This window comes from Saccopteryx leptura, chromosome 9 (assembly GCF_036850995.1).
Source record: "Saccopteryx leptura isolate mSacLep1 chromosome 9, mSacLep1_pri_phased_curated, whole genome shotgun sequence".
NCBI classification, from domain to species: domain Eukaryota; kingdom Metazoa; phylum Chordata; class Mammalia; order Chiroptera; family Emballonuridae; genus Saccopteryx; species Saccopteryx leptura.
This window is the reverse complement of record NC_089511.1, coordinates 10,419,164-10,438,697: the sequence shown is the minus strand read 5'-3', so window position 1 is coordinate 10,438,697 and position 19,534 is coordinate 10,419,164. Positions and strand designations below refer to the sequence as shown.

The window sequence follows — 19,534 nt, the reverse complement described above, 5'->3', positions numbered from 1 at the left end:
CCCTCCTCACAGCTGACTGCCCCACAAGCAGTGCTGTGACCTCTATCTTATAGATGGGAAATGAAGGCTCCTCCAGGCTTGGCATAACCATGGCTGGGGCCCTGACCTTGTCCTGGCAAGTGAACTGCCTGCAGGTGAGTGCCACCCCCCTCCCAGGGCCTGAAGGACCCCAACCACCAGGGCAGGACCACTCCCCACCCCTGCTGTGAGGCTGTGCTGGCCTGTGTTCAGTGGGGTCCTCCCTCCAGCTAGGGCTGAACCCTGAACCGCTGCCAGCTGCCACCTCAGGAGCAGAAGGGATGCCCACTGGGTTGGGCAGCTTGTCTGGCTAACACCCTGGTTGGCAAACTGCGGCTCGCGAGCCACATGCGGCTCTTTGGCCCCTTGAGTGTGGCTCTTCCACAAAATACCATGTGCGGGCGCTACCTCGATAAGGAATGTACCTACCTATATAGTTTAAGTTTAAAAAATCTGGCTCTCAAAAGAAATTTCAATCGTTGTACTGTTGATATTTGGCTCTGTGGACTACTGAGTTTGCCGACCCCTGGGCTAGCCCACACTACGGGCTCCTGCAGGGTCACAGGAGGATGGGAGAACTGCCCTTCCAGTTCTGAAGGCCGCCTGGGGGGTCAGAGCATGCTGGTCTGGGTCAGCAGTGGGGCCAGGCCTGTGAAGCTGGGGTCCTGGCATTCTGCAGTATACAGCTGTTGGCCTTGGAGGCATCCACAGAACATCGTGGGACCCACCTGTCTCCCAGGATGAGTTGCTGCCTCCCCCTTTATCTCCCCAAGAATAAGTGAATTGGCCTTTCCCCTTGGCCTGGCACTCTGCTGCCCCCTGCTGGCCATATAGCCCGGTGCACGGCCTCTGAGGAGGCCAGGCAGGCAACCCTGCACCTGGGAGAACCCTGTGGCCAGATATGTCCATCCTGGCAAGAAAATCAGGGAGTACTTACAAATTTAATTAAGTTTGCCTTATAAATTACAGCAGCAGCCCCAGGGCTTGGTTGGCTGCCCCACGAAGCAAGAGTTGGGCAAAGCTGGGCAGCCGCTGCTGGACAGAGTCTGAGAGTTTGGGCTGTGGAGGTGGCCAGTGGGCCAGCGCTGCCGCCTCCAGGGTGGCCACAGGGCAGCCGTGGGCGGGACAGACGCTCATGGGCTGGTGGGCCCACAAGAAACAGGCGCAGGGGCTGAGGTCAGGCCCCCAGGGCTGCCAGGTGCCCCGGCTGAGTGGATCCCTCAGTCCAGACTGGCCATGAGCAGATGCAGCTCCCGGAAGGCACTGCCGTGCCGGCCGCTCAGGCTCGACTTGCTCTTGATGAAGCCGCTGATGCTCTTGAGCTGCTTATAGCAGAGCCGGCACTTGTGTAGCCTGTGGGTGGAGGGCGGCGCTTCAGGCAGTGGGCTGCCCAGACACCATGACCCCCACCTGACCCGGGGTTTCCTGTCCTAACCACTCCTGCCCCCTTCCCCCAGGCCAGCCCAGAGCTCAGGGCAGAGCCAGGCCCTCCTACCTAGGCTCTGGCTACTCCTACCCTAGACCCTGGGGCAGAATGCTGTCCCAGCACAGTGACCTCCTCCAGCAGCTGTTTCAGCTGGGCCTGTGTGCCCGCCCCCGCCAGCGTGGCACCCCTGCCCCAACACAGGCACACTGGGGGCCCCTCACCTCTCCTCCCGGCTGATGTCCACGCCCACAGAGGGCGGGGCTGCCAGGATGTCAGTGATCAGGGGCAGAAAGCGCTGCAGGATCAGCTTCAAGGAGGTGCAGCCTGTCTGGACGTAGCTTCAGAGGCAGATGGAGGGAGCCAAACAAAGAGCAAGGCAGACAGAGGATCAGAGGCAGCACGGGCTTGTTTTCTCTCTGGCCTCTCTGGAACTTGGAGGGGACAGCAAGGCTGCACCGCCACCTCACGTGGGCACCACCCCGGGGGTCTTCCCCACGGCCCCTGGAGGAGCCTCTGCCCGCCCCCACCGCAGGCAGGCAGGGCTTCCCCACAGATACCTCTCATACTTGCTCTGCAGAAGTTTCTCGATCTGTGGCAGAACCGTGGTGCACAGGTCCAGCTTCCACAGGGAGCTGGGGAGAGGCCCGGGACGTGCCCTCAGCACCCAGCCCTGCCCACTCCACCCGCGGCGCCCGCTGCGGTCACTTACGCTTTCTGGTTGACGATGTTAAGGAGATCTACCACCACCGATAGGTCATTGATGGCCACGGCCGAGTCCACTGATGTCTGTGCAAACAGAGACTTGTCACAAAGAACTGGGGACAGAGTGCGCCCTGCCTGGGTGTGGTGTGATGAGGGGGTTCACTGTGGGGTATTAATAAGACCACCTAAAATTACAAGCACAACACCTGGCCCATAAACAGGTGCTCAGTAAATGGCAGCGTGTGACGAGGAGGTTGGAAATAGAGGTAAGTCAACCAGTGTGGTGACAGGGCTGGCAGGGGCAGCACTTGCCTTGACGTCGCCCGTGGTCCACACGGCCCGCACTGTGTCCAGGTTCTTGTGGCGGCTGGTGAGCACCACGCACATGGTGTCATGGCCTTTGCGGATCTGCGACATGGCATCCTCGTCGACCAGCTCAGTCTGCTGGGGGATCTTCACAGCCTGGCAGGGGGCCCAGATGCTAGCAGCAAAGCTCCGCCCTTGCCCCACGGGCCTCCACCCCACCCTTAGGCTGGGCCCCCACTCACAGGCAGGAAGTCGGAGGCCTTCAGCCCAATGGGCTCGTTGCGGGCGGCTGGGATGATGGCAGGCTCGGCCTTGGGTGCAGGGGTGGAAGTGATGACCTGGGGCCAGGGCAGGACCTCGGGCTGGAGGGGCACGGAGCTCAGCGGGCAGGCAGGCGGCCCGAGGGCTCCCTCTCTGCCCCGACAGGAAGCCCCCAACCCTGGTTCAGGCTCCAGCCCGAGCCTCACACCATGTCCCTCTACCCGGACATACGTTTGGCACCGGGAGCTGCGTGTCCACAGCTGGGCTGGGCTTTCCTGTCTCCTTGGCTGTGGCCACGTCTGGAGGCAAAAGGAAAAGATCTCAGGGTCAGGGAGAAGGCAGGGCTTGGGCAGGACCCTGATAGCATCTGTAACTGAGGGGACAGGGCCGCCAGCAGGCAGCTGGGGAGGGAGAAGGCAGCAGTGTGGGTCCTGGAGAGCCCCGAGGCAGGGGCCGGGTTGGCGCCCGCTTCCCACCTGCTCCCTCCCGGGCCTGGCAGAAAGCTGGCACCGAGCACTGTGTGTGGAGGGGACCCAGGCAGCTCCAGGGAGCGGTGATCTGCCCCCCAGTAGGAATGTTTGTGACGGGAGGTGCAGGTGGTGAGTGGGCCGTGAGGAGCCTCAAGGCCCCATCAACACTGGGCCCACGGGACCTCGCCCAGCAGGCCCAGCCAGACCCTCTGCAGCACATGTCCCATTTCTGGAGCCATCTGTGGGGCTGTGTCTGTCTGCCCTCCTCACCAGGTGTGGGCTCATGAGGGGAGCACCTACTTGCCTTGTTAATGCTCAACTTCTGGGCCTAGCCCAGGGCCCGGCCCATTATAGGTGCTCTTGGGCCAGTGGGGGAGAGGCTGAGGCTGTGCCACAGAGGGGGGCCGGGGGAGGGTTGGGGGCTCAGAGGGGGACAGGACTGCCCCACGCCCTGACTCACCGTCTTCTGGAGGTGCTGGGAAGGGCTCACTTACTCGGGGTGGTGTCCGACCTGTAGAGAAGGTGGTTGAGGACTCATGTTGATTGCCCAGGGCTCCTATCTGAGCCACTAGAGAGCTGGGTGGCCTGGGGCCCGGGCCCCTCCAGGACACGGGGGATGGCAGGTAGTTCCCAGGTATGCAGCTGCAGACCTGTGACCCTGAGCGGCCCACAAACCCTCAAACTGCCCCTTCCCCCCTCTGTGCCCCCGAGGGGCTGCCAGGCTCTGCTGGGGCCAGAGGACCTGGGAACAGAGCCTGGCCCAGGGTGGGTTAGGAGAGAAGGGAGCTGCAGGGCCGCTGTCCCCAGGCCTCACTGATGCTGTTCTTGGGCTGGAAGATCTCATTGTAGTCCTCCGCGTTCTGGATCTCAGCCCGAGACTCCCGCTCGTCCCGGTCGTCCTCGCTGCTGGGGCTGCGGCGTTCGCTCTCCGAGTTCTGCTTCACCCTGCAGGCCCAAAGGAGGCGCGGCCAGTAAGGCTGGGCGGGGCGCTGGAGCCTTCCCAGGGACAGGCCCGCCCCGGGCCCCCAGCGCCCACCTCTGAGGCTTGCTGCAGGTTGTGCTGGGCCGCTCATAGATGCGCCGGAGGGGGGCGGCGGGGAGGGGCGGCTGCTGCGCCAGGGGCCGGCTGTCCTGCACGGGGTCCGGGGCCACCGTGCCTGTCCTGGTGACCCTCGTCAGGTCCACCACGTACGAGGAGACATTGCTCTGGGAGAAGGCCACGCCTATCTGCGGAAGCGGCAGAGCTGGGGTGGGACCACTCCCAGCAGGGGCTAGGGGGTGGGTGATCAGGACCCCACAGGGCCGGGTGGGGCCCGATGGGCCCGTGGAGGCAGGCGGCTCTCTCACCAGCTGGTTGCTGCAGATGGCCAGGTCGGCCACCTTGCCCCAGTTGACTAGGACCACGTCAAAGCAGCGCTCGGGCTCCCAGCCGTAGACACGCAGCGAGTCCTGGCAGCCACTGTACAGGCAGCAGCCGTCGGGGTTGAAGAGGATGCTCCTGGGCCAGGCAAGAGCGGGCCGTGGGTCCCAGGGGCCCCGGGAGGCTGCGGGCGCCCAGGACAGGAGGAGCAGAAGCACAGATCGGGAGAAGCCCACCGCGTCCACATCCCACTGCCCCAGGAGAAGGGCTAGGCCCACCGCCCGGCTGTCTGCCTACCTGACGGGCCCCGGCTCCCCTTCGATGCAGCTCACCACCTGGAATTTCTCCAGGTCCCAGAAACGGATGGTCCTGCAAAGGCAGCTAGGCTGTGCCGGGAGGCCAAGGCCTCCACACAGGCCCCAGCTGGGGCAGCAGCTTCTCTCGGGGCAGGAACAGCAGTGCCTCGGGCCAGGGGCTGGGCCAGGAGAGGGGGCTCCGTGGGTGGGAGGTGAGTATGGGCCTTGGATCTGGATATGCCTAAAAGGCCTAAGACGCTGGGGCCGGGAACCAAAATCAGGGGAGGGACGGGACCAGGGTCCCATCTTGGCTTGGCTGGCAGTTAATTCAGTCTACACAGGCTCATCAGGCATGTGACAGACTAGAGACAGACAGCCATGCAGAGGGATGTGGGGAATGGCAGTCACAGGTGACAGCCCTGCTTCTCCTTCTCACCTGTCAGAGCTGCCAGAAGCCAAGAGGTACTCGTTGGGATGAAACTCCACCACGCTGACAGGCCCCGTGTGGCCAGTGAACTCGGACATCATCTTGCCAGCAGTCAGGTCCCAGAGCTGGGGCGGGTGGGGCGGGGTGGAGGTCAGGGCCCGCCGGCTCTCCCTCTGTTCCAGCCTCACACCACCTTCCACTCTGGGCAGGCTCGGACATCAAGCCCGATCGGGGGGAGGTGAGGGCCCAGCCTAAGTGTGATCGGCAGACACCAGTCCCCAGCCCTGGGCCCAGCAGGCCGGGAGCTACCTTCACCGTGTGGTCATCTGCAGCCGACGCCAACCACTTCCCGTCGGGGCTGAACCGGAGACAGCGCACGGCCTGGCTGTGCCCCTGAGGAGAGGACAGAGCAGCAGGCTCGCCCTGGGGGCCTGGCCCGGGGCCTCCCTCCCCACCACCCCCTCATCCCTGCCTTCCACAAGCAGTGCTCCCTGGGGAGCAGGCAACGAGGGACAGACGTGTGGGCGGTGCCACAGAGGGCCACTTCTCCAGATGTGATCATGGACTTCCAGTCCTGCAGGACGGTCCAAGAAATCACGATGGCATGGTCACACAGTCCTATGCCTCTTTTCGGAGAGTTAAACGCCCTCTCTTAATGTCAAAGAGTCTAAAAACCTCTAAAAATAATCGTACGTTAAACTCAGTGTTTCCCAAATCATATGAATAGGCTCCCTGACGATACCTGGCACCTGCCTGTACGACCCGAGCACGAGTGCAGCCTGGTAAACACGGTTCTGAGGGCCCAGGGACCCTGGGGTCCAGGCGGACCACCCACAGCACTCCTGCCCCACTCCAGATCTGGGCCCCTCACTGGGACTCTCATCTCTCACCTTCCCGTTAGACAGCCATGCCCTCCAGCCCTGCCAGTCTGCGTACCACCATGGCCCATGCCCTGCGTTTATGGAGTGCCCAGCAGAGGGGCCCACCTTACCCTGTACCGGAAGACACAGCCTTTCCTCCTGATGTCCCAGAGCTGCGGGGAGGGGGGCAGGGGCAGAGTCAGGACAGGTCACAACCAAGGGTGGCCTTAGGCAGGGGAGGCCTGTCGCCTGGGTCAGAGGGCAGTGCGTGACTGAGCGCAGAGAAGGCCCCTGGGCACCCCAAGTCATTACACCCCGAAATGACAGGGGACTAGAAGCTGCTCACTAAACCTGGGAGTTCCAAGCAGAAACAGTAGACGCCTCCACCCAGGAGAGTGTGAGCACTGCCACAGAGAGAAGACACCCCCACGAAAAGCCAGAAACCCACCCCTCACGCAGGACATGTGGACGGTCCCACTGCCAGCCCAGTGGGAGACACGGCTCGGAGCGGCACCTCACCTTGATGTTCGTGTCCTGGGAACCCGAGGCCACAAACTCGCCGTACGGGTGGAAATCCAGGCTGCAGATGTTGGCTTTGTGTCCCATGAGTGTGCGAAGAACTAACAGGACAGAAAGCAGAGACGAGGCGTGAGAGGAAAACAAGATTGCTGTGTGTGTGGGCTTTAATGTTAACTGAAGAATAACAGAGATGACAGCCATTTCTCTTATGGCCTGAGTCCCCAGAAACCATCACACAGCACCCCTGGCTTGCACCTCTGGGCTCGTCCCAGTGGTTCTGGGAGAGCAAGGACGGAGGGAGGATGTCAGGCAGGGAGAAGCGGTGAGCCAAGGCCCCAGGGGACTGCGGAGGGCGAGCTTAGGTGGTCCTGGTGCTCACACTAGTCCCCTGCCCCAGGGATCCTGAGTTGAGGGTGGCTGCAAGGACAGGCTGTGAGAACTGAGGACACAGGGAGGACATGCCTGGGGCCTCAGAGCCCAGGGGTGGGGGCAGATCGCCCCCTGCTGCCCCAGGAAACCATGCCTCCATCCTTGGAGGCTCTGCAGGCAGCGCCGTGGCCCGGGAGCTTGGCCTGCAGGCAAACTGTTTCTGTCTCTGCTACCAACCCAATTTGCTGCCTCTTTCTGGCCTCCTGTGTCTTGCTTTTTAAAAGCTTTATAATTTCACTGATAATGAAACAGAACACCCCATGAGTACTGGGCCAAGTGGTATAGGAGTCCAGCCATGCTTAAGTCTGAGCAAGGTGAAACGGGGTGTGTGAGAGAGGTAGGGAGCTCTCCGTGGAAGGAGGTGTTCAAGCAGACTCCAGACGTAATGCTTTAGGGACCAGAGTCCAGCTCCAGGCACTGGGTGAGTTAAACAAGAAACTCTGTGACTGTCGGCATCCCTCGGGTCCAGGTCCTGGTCTCTGCAGCCAGCAGAGCTGAGAGGAGTCCTGGCTCTGCCCCTGGCTTGCTGTGTGACCCTGGACACTCCCTTACCCTCTCTGAGTCTCCTATCAGGTCATGGTCAGATTACATAATATTGGGACATAAAGTTTTTAGCATGGGCCTGACACGTGGTAAGGGCCCCATAAATGCCGGCTGTAACAATTCTCACTGTGACTTCTCATTGTAATAATTCTCATTGGAGCTTCTTCCTGCACAAGGCCTGCCTGCATCCTTTCCGCTCTGTCTCCAAGCTGGACGCCTTCTCCAACCCAGGCCTCGGAACACCCGTCCTGGTTCTCTGTCTTCTGGCCCCAATGACGGCCCACTACTCAGTGCCACGGCCTTTCGGGCAGCCCCAGGACATCTGCGGAGCACTTCCAGTATTCCCAGAACAGGCTGAGCGATTGCTGAGCATGAGTCTCCCCTCCCAACAACGCCAGGAGGTGGGTGAGGGCTGGAGGCTCAGGGGGGGAGCAGCCCTCTTAAGGCCGAGCAGCGGGGTGCAGAGCTGGGTTTAAACCCGACATCTTACTCTGTAGCAGCTAACTTTACCGTGTGACCCTCCACCTGGGTCACATTTGACAACAGCTCCTAAGACAGGCCAGGCACAGCTGACAGCAGGAAAGTGAGCTGCTCTGGCTGTCATCACCTTGAGGACAAAGTCCACCAGGTGCCCCTCTGCACAGATCCTGTCAAGCACTGAGCTGAGGACGGGATGTGCCTTCACATCCGTCACAGGGCAGGACAAGGCACCTGCCACGCCTGTGCACTGAATGTCTAACTCAGCTGCACCAACACCTGAGAGGCTGCCTCTCCTCGCTGGCTGTAGCTGTCACAGGCCACCGGGGGCTCAGCTGCTGGTGGCCTCGGGCACATGCTGCCCAGTCCAGGGCCTGGAGGGGGCAGACTCATGCTGCCTCCTGCTCGGCCCCGCTGGCTCTGAATCCTACAGCGAGGTTTCCAAAATCCAGCCCCACCCCGAGAAGACATGGCAAGTCCCACCCTGCGTGGGCCGGCTTCATGAAGCGCAGGCCACCTTCCTGCGGGACGGGCTGACCCAGCCTTGCCCTCTGGCTGTGCCATGGAAAGCAGGCAGGGCCACATTCTTCTGGTGTGACTTCTGGCTTTGCTCTTCTGTCCCGGGAGGTGCTTCAGGAAGCCTCGGTCACCGGATCTGGGAGCTGCAGAGGGGAGGTCCTCCGGAGTGTGTGCCCGTGAGGGAACCTCCAAGCCTCACCGGCCGAGTAGCCATCATCCTCTGCCTGGATTCTCCTTGCAAAATAACCGATGTGGGCTGCCTTTCAGAGTAACCGACACGACAGTGAGCTCTTCCAGAACCCCTTTGTGCCCGGCTGCCACTGAGCCTGTCACCTTCACTCATGCCATGGTGGGTAAGGTGGGTAAGGGTGGTCATGGCCTTGAGGTCTGGTTCTTCCTGCCGAGGCTGTTGAGGGCCTGTGTCTCTTCCATCAGAGAAGTCTCCCAAACTCAAGGCAGCAATGATGGTGGAGAGCACTGGGATAGGAGCACCAGGACCCGAGTCCCAGCGTCCACCACGCCGACCCACAGGGGCCTCACAAATACGGGGCCCTCCCAGCCTGGCTCTGCATCAGAACCACCTGGACGCCCGAGTCTGGGCCGACCGCACAGCCGAGTCATGCTTCCGGGGAGCAGGGTCTGGGCCACGTGTTTGCGGCGAGCTGGAGAGCACCGGCCCGGAGCCCAGCACCCAGGAGTCCCAGACAGAGGCCTTCAGTTCTCAGCCTGGGCCCACGGGAAGGAACTCTCACGTTTCCCTTCTGCGTGAAACGGCCGTGGCCGAGAACACATGGCGCCTTTGTCGCTCTTCTGTCCCTCGCTCCTTGGTGCATGGCGAATGGCTGGTACCGTCCAGCGGGTTCAGGTCCAGGCTAAGGCTTCTCAGGTGCGGAAAGGTCTTCTATCCAAGCCTTTCTGCTTTCTCACCTGGAGCCCAGCCAACGGGCCTGTTCCGCCCTGGCCGCGAGTCCGACGATGCCCAGCACAGATGCCGTGGGCCCTGCCAACGGGCCTGTTCCGCCCGGGCCGCGAGTCCAACGATGCCCAGCACAGATGCCGTGGGCCCAGCCAACGGGCCTGTTCCGCCCTGGCCGCGAGTCCGACGATGCCCAGCACAGATGCCGTGGGCCCAGCCAACGGGCCTGTTCCGCCCTGGCCGCGAGTCCGACGATGCCCAGCACAGATGCCGTGGGCCCAGCCAACGGGCCTGTTCCGCCCTGGCCGCGAGTCCGACGATGCCCGGCACAGATGCCGTGGGCCCAGCCAACGGGCCTGTTCCGCCCTGGCCGCGAGTCCGACGATGCCCAGCACAGATGCCGTGGCCCTGCGTGTGGCCAGGCAGCGGGACCGGTGCTGAGACACTAAGCATGCAGCCCGTTTTTATCTAAGATCCTGGAGTCTGTCTTCCTTAAGCAGCCTGCCACCAGGTGGGCAAGCATCACCCAAGATGCCATCATTCTTGGGGGCCATCTAGACAAGAAGACCACTGCTCTTGGGCAGAAGGAATCTGGCCACTGGGTGTGCATGGCAGAGGCAGAGCATGAGCCCAGCGGAAGCCCAGAGACCTGTTAGATTGGCCAGGCAGGGGATTCTCTTGTGGGAAACGCAGCTTTGGCAAAACCATGCCACTTCCCTCCCACCCGTCAGCTCGTGGCGGCCTCCCGCCTGCGTGCTGGAGGTGCACACTAGACGCTGGCAGTGACAGTGAGCACACGGCTGTCCCTCGGACCTCTCAGCGTTGGCCTGCACAGTGCTCTGTGTGAACGTACAGCACGTTTTTAGCAAGAAGTGCGGTACAGCCATGCTGTTCAGAAAGACGGGGGGAACGAGCAGAACACCAGGTCAAAGGACAGAAGGTCGGGGCTCAGACCGGAAGGAGTGGGTCAACGCTTCCTTTCAATTCTGAGTATCTGTAGAACTACTGGATTTGACTTGTCACCTTTGTAGGTGACAATCATTTAGGACAAAGCACAAGGAAACCAAAGGCTGGCCACCCAGCCCCATTCCTGCAGGCAACAGTCAGCCAGAGCTGAGCGGGGCCGCCCCCAGGTCGGGGCACAGCCGCCTCACCCCGTCACGTGTTCTGTGTGGGTCCTGGTGGCACCTGAGGCCCCTCCAGGTTCTGAATCCATACAGTTGTCCGTTCAGACATTTACTAGGCCCTCCTTGGTGCCAGTGCTCAGAGACAGGAGTACATGTCACTGCTGCCAGGTAATGGGGCAGGGTGGGAGGAGTGTCACCACGCTGTCTGGTCAGTGCTCTAGGAGGGAAGTACCCAACCTAGTCAGGGCAGGCTTCCTGGAGGAAGCGACCCGACAGCAGAGCCCGAGAGGCAGAACCAGAAGGGGTTTGGGGAGGGCAGGCGCAGATGCCTACTTTTGGCAGCTTCCAGGTCCCAGACGCGAATGGAGCCCGACTGGGAGCCGGCGACAATGAGTTCCTCGGGGGTGTTGAGGCGGACACTCTCCACTGGGGACGTGTGACCCGTCAGGCTCTGTGAGGAGAGAGCGGCAGCTTCAGTGTAGTTTGTGCACAGACCCCCGGCTGCTGCCACAAGTTATGGGTCCCCAGGAAGTGCGTCAGTGAGAAGTGGCCCAAGGACAGAGCCACGCCCGCTCTCCCACAGAGGGCCGAGCAGCTGAGGCCGGGGCTAAACGTGGGCCCGTCCCATCATGCTCTAGCCCCGTCCTCTGCTCAGAGTGCTCCTCACAGACACCTGCAGGTATGGCCCTGGGCCACTTCCCCAGGGGGCAGCTGACCCTTAGTCTCGAGTCCAAACCGGCACCCACCTAGGCTCTGCCCCACCTCCACTCTCCGCTGGGCCCACGCCCCTCGGGAGAGGAAACCACGGCGGGCCTGGGGCCTGGCTCCTCAGCAGCCAGGGAGGAAGGGAGACCTTTCCCCGCTGACCGCGTACCATCTGGATGTTGGCTTACACCAGGTTACAAACGAGGCTCTGTAGGTTTGTTCTTAAGTTGAATCTGTATGTAAGTTGGAACAGGTACATGTACCTATTAAATGCAACTTAGATGTTTGTCTTAACAGAGTAATTGTTTTCTGGGCATATAAATAAACGGTTTCAAACCTATAGAACCTATCTTGTTCATTACCCAGGAACTGCGTCTATGAGTTCAAACGTACTTAAAACTGTACAGAAAGGGGTAAGAGGGTAAGAGTGGACGCCTGAGAAGCAGGTGAGAAAGAGCCTGGCGAGCTGGAGGCCCCAGAAGGCCTGGCCTGCGGGGGGCTGGGGGGGGGGGGGGCTCGGCCGAGGCCCGTGGTGGCATCTAGTGTGGGAAGGTAAGTCTAGAGGCCAGACCCAAGCTGTCTACTGTGTATCTCTGCAGCCAAGAGCCTGGGGTCACTTTGTGTATACTTTTCGTTGGTCTTTGTTGAGTTTTTCAAATTATGTCTGTTACTTTGGCATCTCAGGGGGTAAACACATTTAAACCTTAAAAGCAAAGAGAAACAAAACCATTTCAGTTCTATTCTGAACTCAATTTCCACTGTTTGGAACCTTGGCTGTGGCTTAGGTCAGATCTCCGGTCTCCGCTGAATCTCCCCAAATCAATGAGTTAATTAAATCTCTACTAAGAAATACCACTGCCCACGCCCTATTGGATCTCGATCCTTACTTGGCTAAGAGTCAAAAGAATGACAGTACCCTGTGTCGCAAGGCCATGTGGGGAGAGTGAGTGAGGTTCCCTGCCCCCGGTGAGAATGTATCTTGATTTCTGGAGGGCAACTTGGCAACGTGCTTTGAAAGCTTTTTAAAAAGTGCACAGCCTCGGATTTACAGCAGTGATCACAGATCTGTTCAGAGGTTAGGCGGATGCGGACGTTCCCTGTGGCTGCAGGTGACCTCTGTGTGGGGGAACAGGGCAGGACTAAGCTAATTCCGGCTAATCCCCATAGCGGCATACCACAAAACCATTAAAAATCATGTCATAGAACAAAAAAGAAATCATGTCATTAAAGGATTGTTGACACAGAAAAATGCTCACATATTGTTATTTTCAAAAAACCTGGCCAATCTGGGGTGGTGAACACACACTACAATATGCAGGTGATGTACACCCAAAACCTCTATCATTTATTAACCAGTGTCACCCCAATAAATTCAATAAAAAATATTAAAAATAGATAAAAATACAAAAGCAGGCCAGAGAAGAGTGAAATTGTGTTCTGGAAATATACTGTTACATATTTCTGTGTGTGCACGTGTGTGTTTGCACATGTGTACATGTACATAAAGGCACAAGTCTGCACACGCATGCATGTTCATATCTGTGTATCTACAGCAGCACTTATGAGGTCCAGTGGTCTTTGGATAATGGGATGATATATAATTCATCTCTGTATTGTTTTTCCTCCTTTATGACTTCCTGTTTTGGAAAACAGTCCTCGGCACTGAGCGTGGCTGTGCGGCCAGGAAAAGTGCTGTCAAAGAGCCGCTCTCCGCCCAGCTCCAGCCAGATGCCCTGACATCCCTTCAGTGGAACAGGGAGGGAACGTGTCAGTCACCCCCGCGCAGAGCTGACGGGTGGGCAGCTGGGCCCTGCGCAGCGCAGGGCGGGCTCACGCTCATTTTAGCCTTCTCATGCAGCTCCCTGGAGTGTGTCCTACAGCCAGGTCACGTCCCCAGGACGGCCCCTGTCCCTGCCAGCTGGGGTCGCCCTGGCCCTTCCCGAGCAGACAGCTGGGGGAGGCATGGATGCTGTGCTCTGTCCCTGTACCCTTGGGACGGGCGCCCAGAGGACAGGGTGCCCGCTCTTGCTTCCAGCCCCGCCCTGCCCACACCCCTCCTGCCCCTTGCTCCTGCCCCCGCTGGCTGGCGAGGCTCACCATGATGCAGTTGGGCTTGTTGATGGACCACAGGTTGACGCGGCAGTCATCCCCGCCTGTCGCCAGCAGCCGCCCGGAGCCCTTGCCCAGCACCAGGGAGGACACATTGCTGGAGTGGGCGACGATCTCCTCTACACAGGAAAGGGAGAGGGGAGGCAGTCAGGGGGCATGATGGGTCACATGGAGCAGGCGTGGGCCACCAGAAGCCCCTCGTGAGGGCTCTGCCCCTGCCGCTCCCCTTTGGTGCCCAGACACCCCTCCTGACACTAGCTGACAAGGTCGGCCCCCCAGGGGGCATCAGGGCTCCAAAGGGAACAAAACACAGGCAAGGATCCAACAGGCAGCCCAGGTGTCCGAGCTCAGCCCTGGGAGCCCTCCTGGTAGGAAGGAGTACAAGACAGGTCTCCTCACTCAGGGAGGGAAAACCCCACCATGCTGATGCCCCGAGGAAGCCGGGAGGCGACCGGGAGGCGGCTGGAAAGCTGGCTTGGGTGATGGCTTCCACCCTGCCTGGGGAGGTCTCTGTGGCGTGAGCTTCCAAGCACAGGGAAGTGGGAAACTGAGCCCAGGAAGGCTGCTTGCCCGGCAGCCCGGCACGGAGGGGCTATCGAACTGCTCAAGCTCGGCACCTGGCCAGAGCTGGGCACAGGCAGCACCCAGACCAGCCAGGGCAAGAGTCCCCTGCAGCCCAAATGTCAGCCAGGGCCGCAGGGACCCCATCCGTCTCTAGTCTGCAACCCAGGAGCCTCTGTCCTTTGAACACTGTGCGGCAGAGCAGCCTGGGCTCCTCTGGGGCTCTAGCCACAGACACCTGTCTGCTCGAGAGCTTCTGCTGGGCCAGAGCACTGCCCAACCCAGAGAGAGCGAGAGCCGCCTTCTCCCTGAGCATTCGGTTCCGGGCCTCAGGCCCTCTCCTCTGTGATGACACTCCGTGCATACACTGCCTCCTACCTGTGACCCACCCACAGGCCTGAGTGTCCACCCGGCTCTCACACTTTCCCGGGAAAGTTCTGGCTGGGCCCACTCACTGGGCATCCGTGGGCACACTGCTATCCTCTACTGCCCCCGGAGACAACCACTACTCTGGAGTATACAGGGTGCCTGTGCCAGGCCCAGCACTGGGAGACGGGGGAACGAGAGTGGTCAAGTCCCTGTCTTCAGGCTGCAGCCGCGCAGATGGCTCCTGGGACCGGGCATGCAGCTGGAACCACCACACACTATGGTGGACAGGATCTGGACGTGGGGTCCTGCCAAGAGGGTTTAGACCACTCCCCGCTAAGCAGCCTGACCAGGGGCTGGAGAGACGGGGGACACACCCCAGGGCACTGGACCAAGAGCTCCCCTCTGACCTGAAGGACATACCCACCAATGGCCCAGGCCTGGGTACTGAATTTCCATGCAAATAAATGAAGATCTCACAGACTCTATGGGCATGCCAGGCTGGCGGCGGCTGCTCTGCCCTGTGGCAGCAGCCCACACCAGTTTCTCGAGCACAACCTGGGCCCTATGTCCCAGCCAGAGCTGGGAACACCACATTCTGACCAGAGACAGTAAGGACTTGCAAAGAACTAGGCTTCAGTGACCACATGCTGGCCAAGCACCCTCTGATCCTCAGAGCCACCAGAGCCACACGGAGCCGGAGGTCACCGGCCTTGTTCAGATAGCTGAAATGCTGTCATGTGCCTGAGCACATTACCTCCCACCTGAACACTTTCATAGCTCGGCCTTGCCTTTCAGATGAAGCAAAGTCTCAGAAGGGCTGGGGTCCTCACCAGCCTCTGTGGCACTACATTCTACCCAGTGCTATGCAGTAGCCCATGGCCTCCTGGGAGTTCTTCCAATGCACTGAACTTCCTGCCTCAGGGCCTTTACACATGCAATTCAGGCAGCCTGTACAATACTTTCCTCCCCCACTCTCCTTCATCCAGTTAACTGATTCAAAGTACATGTCCCAGCTTAGAATTCAAGGAGAGATGGAGGGGTGTGGTCATCTGATTCCTGCCTGTTGCTCTCCATCCCCAGGCTCTGCACCCCAATTCACAAGGACCTTGTCTATCCCATCCTCTACTGCCTCCCTAGGGCCTGGTTTATGCTTAGAAAAGATCAACTGGCCCTGGCTGGTTGGCTCAGTGGTAGAGCGTCGGCCTGGCGTGCGGAAGTCCCGGGTTTGATTCCCAGCCAGGGCACACAAGAGAGGCGCCCATCTGCTTCTCCACCCCTCCCCCTCTCCTTCCTCTCTGTCTCTCTCTTCCCCTCCCGCAGCCAAGGCTCCATTGGAGCAAAAGATGGCCCGGGCGCTGGGGATGGCTCCTTGGCCTCTGCCCCAGGTGCTGGAGTGGCTCTGGTCGCGACAGAGCGACGCCCCGGAGGGGCAGAGCATCGCCCCTGGTGGGCAGAGCATCGCCCCTGGTGGGCGTGCCGGGTGGATCCCGGTCAGGCACATGCGGGAGTCTGTCTGACTGCCTCCCCGTTTCAGCTTCAGAAAAATACAAAAAAAAAAAAAAAGAAAAGATCAACTGTTGAAGGGATAAACACATATCCCCCCAAAATACAAAGTCACCCTGTCCTACGTGTACCTTCCTTGGGAGACCTTAACAGGATTCTCCCAGAAGCCTCGGGCTTAGGGGAACAATTTGCAAATGGTCCAAACTGCTCATTTTACAAATGAGGACACTGAGGCCCAGCAAAGAGCTTTGTCCAAGTTCCCACAGTTAAAAAGTGAAGGAACCTTGCCTAGCTTCTGAAAACAGCCCGGGCACAACTCATAGCCCAGGGTGACCAGCTTGGGCACACCAAATTCATGCCAACCAGTCCTATAGGTGTGACATGGCCCACAGAGGGCCATGTCACAGAGTGAATAGGGCAGCAGTCCTCAAACTATGACCTGGGGAACCTTGGGATCTTCAAGAGCCTTGCAGAGGGTCCAAGGGAACAAAACTATTTTTATAATAATACCAAGATGGTGTCTGACTTTTGTGTTCTTGTTTGCTCATAAGAATGTAGTGGAGTTTTCCAGGAGATACATCACAGGTGATGACATCATCCTCAATGGCCTGTTAGACTGTGTATTCTTGTTTGAAAATGTCTTAGTATCTATTGCCAACATGGTAAATAATGATAGGTATAACTCCCACAAACAAAACGCTCTGAGGTCTTCAGTCATTTTTTTTTTTTTTTGTATTTTTCTGAAGCTGGAAACGGGGAGAGACAGACAGACTCTCGCATGCGCCCGACCGGGATCCACCCGGCACGCCCACCAGGGGGCGTCGCTCTGCCGCGACCAGAGCCACTCCAGCGCCTGGGGCAGAGGCCAAGGAGCCATCCCCAGCACCCAGGCCATCTTTGCTCCAATGGAGCCTCGGCTGCAGGAGGGGAAGAGAGAGACAGAGAGGAAGGAGGGGGGGGAGTGGAGAAGCAGATGGGCACTTCTCCTGTGTGCCCTGGCCAGGAATCGAACCCGGGACTTCTGCACGCCAGGCCGACGCTCTACCACTGATCCAACCGGCCAGGGCCAGTAATTTTTAAGAGTATAACAAGGTCTTCAGATCAAAGAGTTTGGAAGTGCTATGTGGAGTAATGACGGGAGTGGGTTGTGCCCATGCTCAGTTATGTTCGAGAGGCCTCTCACCCTGGCCCCGCACCAAGATGCCCTCATCTGATGGGGAAAGCTTAACTTGTGAGGTGTCTGAAGACACGAAGAACATCTTTCAGGATTTTCGCCCTATCCCGCCTGTCAGTCTAACTGGAAATCCTGCACGAAGTGCTTTATTATATTCATTTTCATTTTCTCACTTGAAACTCCCAGCAACTCTAGAATACAGGTGTGGTTATCTCTGTACAGATGGGAAACTAAGCTTCCGAGAGGTTAAGTCACCTGGCCCATGTTACCCAGCTAAGAGCCTAAGTCATTATGATTTGCATCTTGCTCTATCTTATTCAAAGGCCTGGGAGTCTCCCCTTGTGCCAAGAATAGAGGATTCAGAGTTGAGGATTCAGACCACCCCAGCAACAAACAGCAGCTACACAGGGTAAATGGGGTGAGAAAGGAAAAAAAAAAAGGAAAAAAAAAAATCACCACTCACGCAACTTCCAGGCCGTCTTCGTGACCACATGCGTGGCCATCCTTCAGCTGTCTGTCACCTGAAGCCCCACCCACAAAACAGACTGCTTTCCTCGAGGGGTGGGGGTGAATCCCCCCCAGATCCGCCAATCAAGTTGGCAGGGACCTCCCACACATCCAGGCAGAGGGAATGCCTTTCTCCGGGCTCTGGCCAGTCTCTCAGCGGTAAACCATCCACAGCAGCCTCAGCAGCAGCCTGTGCACGCCTGTCGGGATCTCGGATCATGGAATGTCAGGCTTGAGCCATCTCAGCTCGACACTGGAACATAAACAGAAGCAATGGCTTGTTAGGATACACCTGGTGGGAGCTCAAGGGGACTGAATTGCATTCTGCAGCGGCAGCTCCCTGGATCACCGAGGCCACTCCATCAAAGTCACCAGAGCCAGGAGCCGCACTGCAAATTGGGTTTGAGAATCAAGGGAAGGGGTCACCTCAAGACAGAGTGACTTGGAACAGAGGTAAAAAGAAGGTCCTCCCAGAGGCCGGGATGATGGGAGGAGGCCCTGCTCCAGGAGGGTGCAGGAGCTGCAGTGAGGCAGGGAAGAGCACACATCTGCAGTTCAGGCAGATTGCTGGGAGTCTCTGCTTTGTCTGATACATGGAAAGGGTGGGGTCAAGGCTAAAGCTTAGGGGCTCACGAGAGGCACTTGTGGGACTTAAGCTTTCTCTGCGAAGAACGTCTAACAGGGCCCCGAGGATTCACCCCAAACCCCCTCCCCCTGTTTGTGGCAAGGGAACTACTCCTGGATCCTGAAATTCCCAAGGACAGTGCTGGAAACTCGGTCCCCGCCTGGGCAGGAGTCGGCATGACTCTTCAACTCTAAAAGGCCACCTTATGGTGCCTCCTACCCGCTTCTTCCAAGCCGTGTTCCCACGAAACCTCTCCTCCCCAGCCCCTTTCCCCTGGGTTCCCAGTTCTGCCTCTCTAGCCCTCCATTCCTCCCTGTCTCCCGTGTCCCCCATTCAGACACATCCTGTCTTCTGAGCTCCCTAACTTGGCCCCTGCCTCGCCAGACGCCCTTAGCTCCACTTTCCCCTCTGGTACGAGTATCCCCATTCATTCACTCTCCTGCTTCTAGTGTGCCTATCCATCACCCTCCGTCCCGCAGACCCCCCGCTCTGCTTCCGGCCTTCCCGGTTTTGCCCTCAGGCCGCCACGCCGGTCCCGCCCCTCCCGAGGTTGGGGCTGATCCCTGGCCTCCCCTAATCCTCCCACTCCTCTCGGCCTTCGGAGACGGACTCCAACCTCCCCGCGCCCGGAGTCCTCTCCGCCGCTGCCCGGCCCCGCCCCGCCTGGCTCGGCCCGGTCCAAGGCCCACCGTACGTCCCCTCGTCTCCTCGCCTCCTTACCGACTCCACCTGCAGCTGCGGCTCCGGAGGCCGAGGCTCCGATCCAGAGACGACCCCTACTTGCCTCCATCCCCTGCCCTGATTGGCCGCTGCTTGACAACCGACCCTCACAACAAAACCTCCGGCTCAGAGCCCCGCCCTCCTCACCTCCCACACCAATCAGCCGCCGCGGATGCCCCGCCTCTTGCTAGGTTTGACCAATCGAAGCGGGCACTTCTGCCGCTTTTCCTAAATACCCACCCACCTTTCCTGAATTGGACAAATCATGAGGAAGAAGACTTCAAGAGCCGCCCATCGGCCTCTAATGTACCAATGCGAGCTGCCGTTTCCTTGGTCCCTCCTCCGCCTCAAACTCTTCCTTTCCTCCACTTTGCCGTCTCTTCCTCGAACCTAGTTTGCTTTTAAAAAATTTGCGAGACGCCCTCCTGCAGGCTGCACCAATCGCTTTAGCAACTGTCCCAGATTGACCAATCAGCGTTCACATTATTGGAAAACCAATTCCCAGATAGCCAATGGGGAGGGGAGGTCTGGAGGGGCGCGAAGCCGCGGATGCTCCATCTTGGAGTGGGGCGAAGTGGAGAGGAGTGCTTACTTAGTCAGCATTT

At 59.3% G+C, this 19,534-nt stretch overlaps 1 protein-coding gene across 1 annotated transcript; it reads right to left on the bottom strand.

The window, feature by feature from the left end:
* Window positions 1-940: 940 nt before the first annotated feature.
* On the bottom strand, window positions 941-19,068 carry KATNB1 (katanin regulatory subunit B1). The gene is made up of 20 exons (XM_066349095.1): window positions 18,930-19,068; window positions 17,541-17,837; window positions 13,459-13,589; window positions 10,990-11,107; window positions 6,646-6,746; window positions 6,258-6,299; window positions 5,576-5,659; window positions 5,276-5,391; window positions 4,841-4,912; window positions 4,531-4,681; window positions 4,220-4,410; window positions 3,998-4,128; window positions 3,644-3,694; window positions 2,945-3,012; window positions 2,695-2,814; window positions 2,444-2,608; window positions 2,154-2,245; window positions 2,002-2,076; window positions 1,666-1,782; window positions 941-1,371 (listed from the first exon to the last, which is right to left on the bottom strand). Exons 2-20 carry the CDS (start codon window positions 17,578-17,580, stop codon window positions 1,239-1,241), a joined length of 1,998 nt encoding a protein of 665 aa, XP_066205192.1. The 5' UTR covers window positions 17,581-17,837; window positions 18,930-19,068; the 3' UTR covers window positions 941-1,238.
* Between the last annotated feature and the right edge of the window lie 466 nt (window positions 19,069-19,534).

What these genes read in the sequence shown, in the direction of transcription:
- KATNB1 (XM_066349095.1), bottom strand. Translation starts at nt 17,580, where the DNA reads ATGGCCACGCATGTGGTCACGAAGACGGCCTGGAAGTTGC. An exon ending in ACAAGCCCAACTGCATCATG is followed by an intron (nt 11,108 to 13,458) that starts GTGAGCCTCGCC and finishes CTCTCCTCACAG; the next exon opens with AGCCTGACGGGTCACACGTC. An exon ending in GGACCTGGAAGCTGCCAAAA is followed by an intron (nt 6,747 to 10,989) that starts GTAGGCATCTGC and finishes CTGTCCTGTTAG; the next exon opens with TTCTTCGCACACTCATGGGA.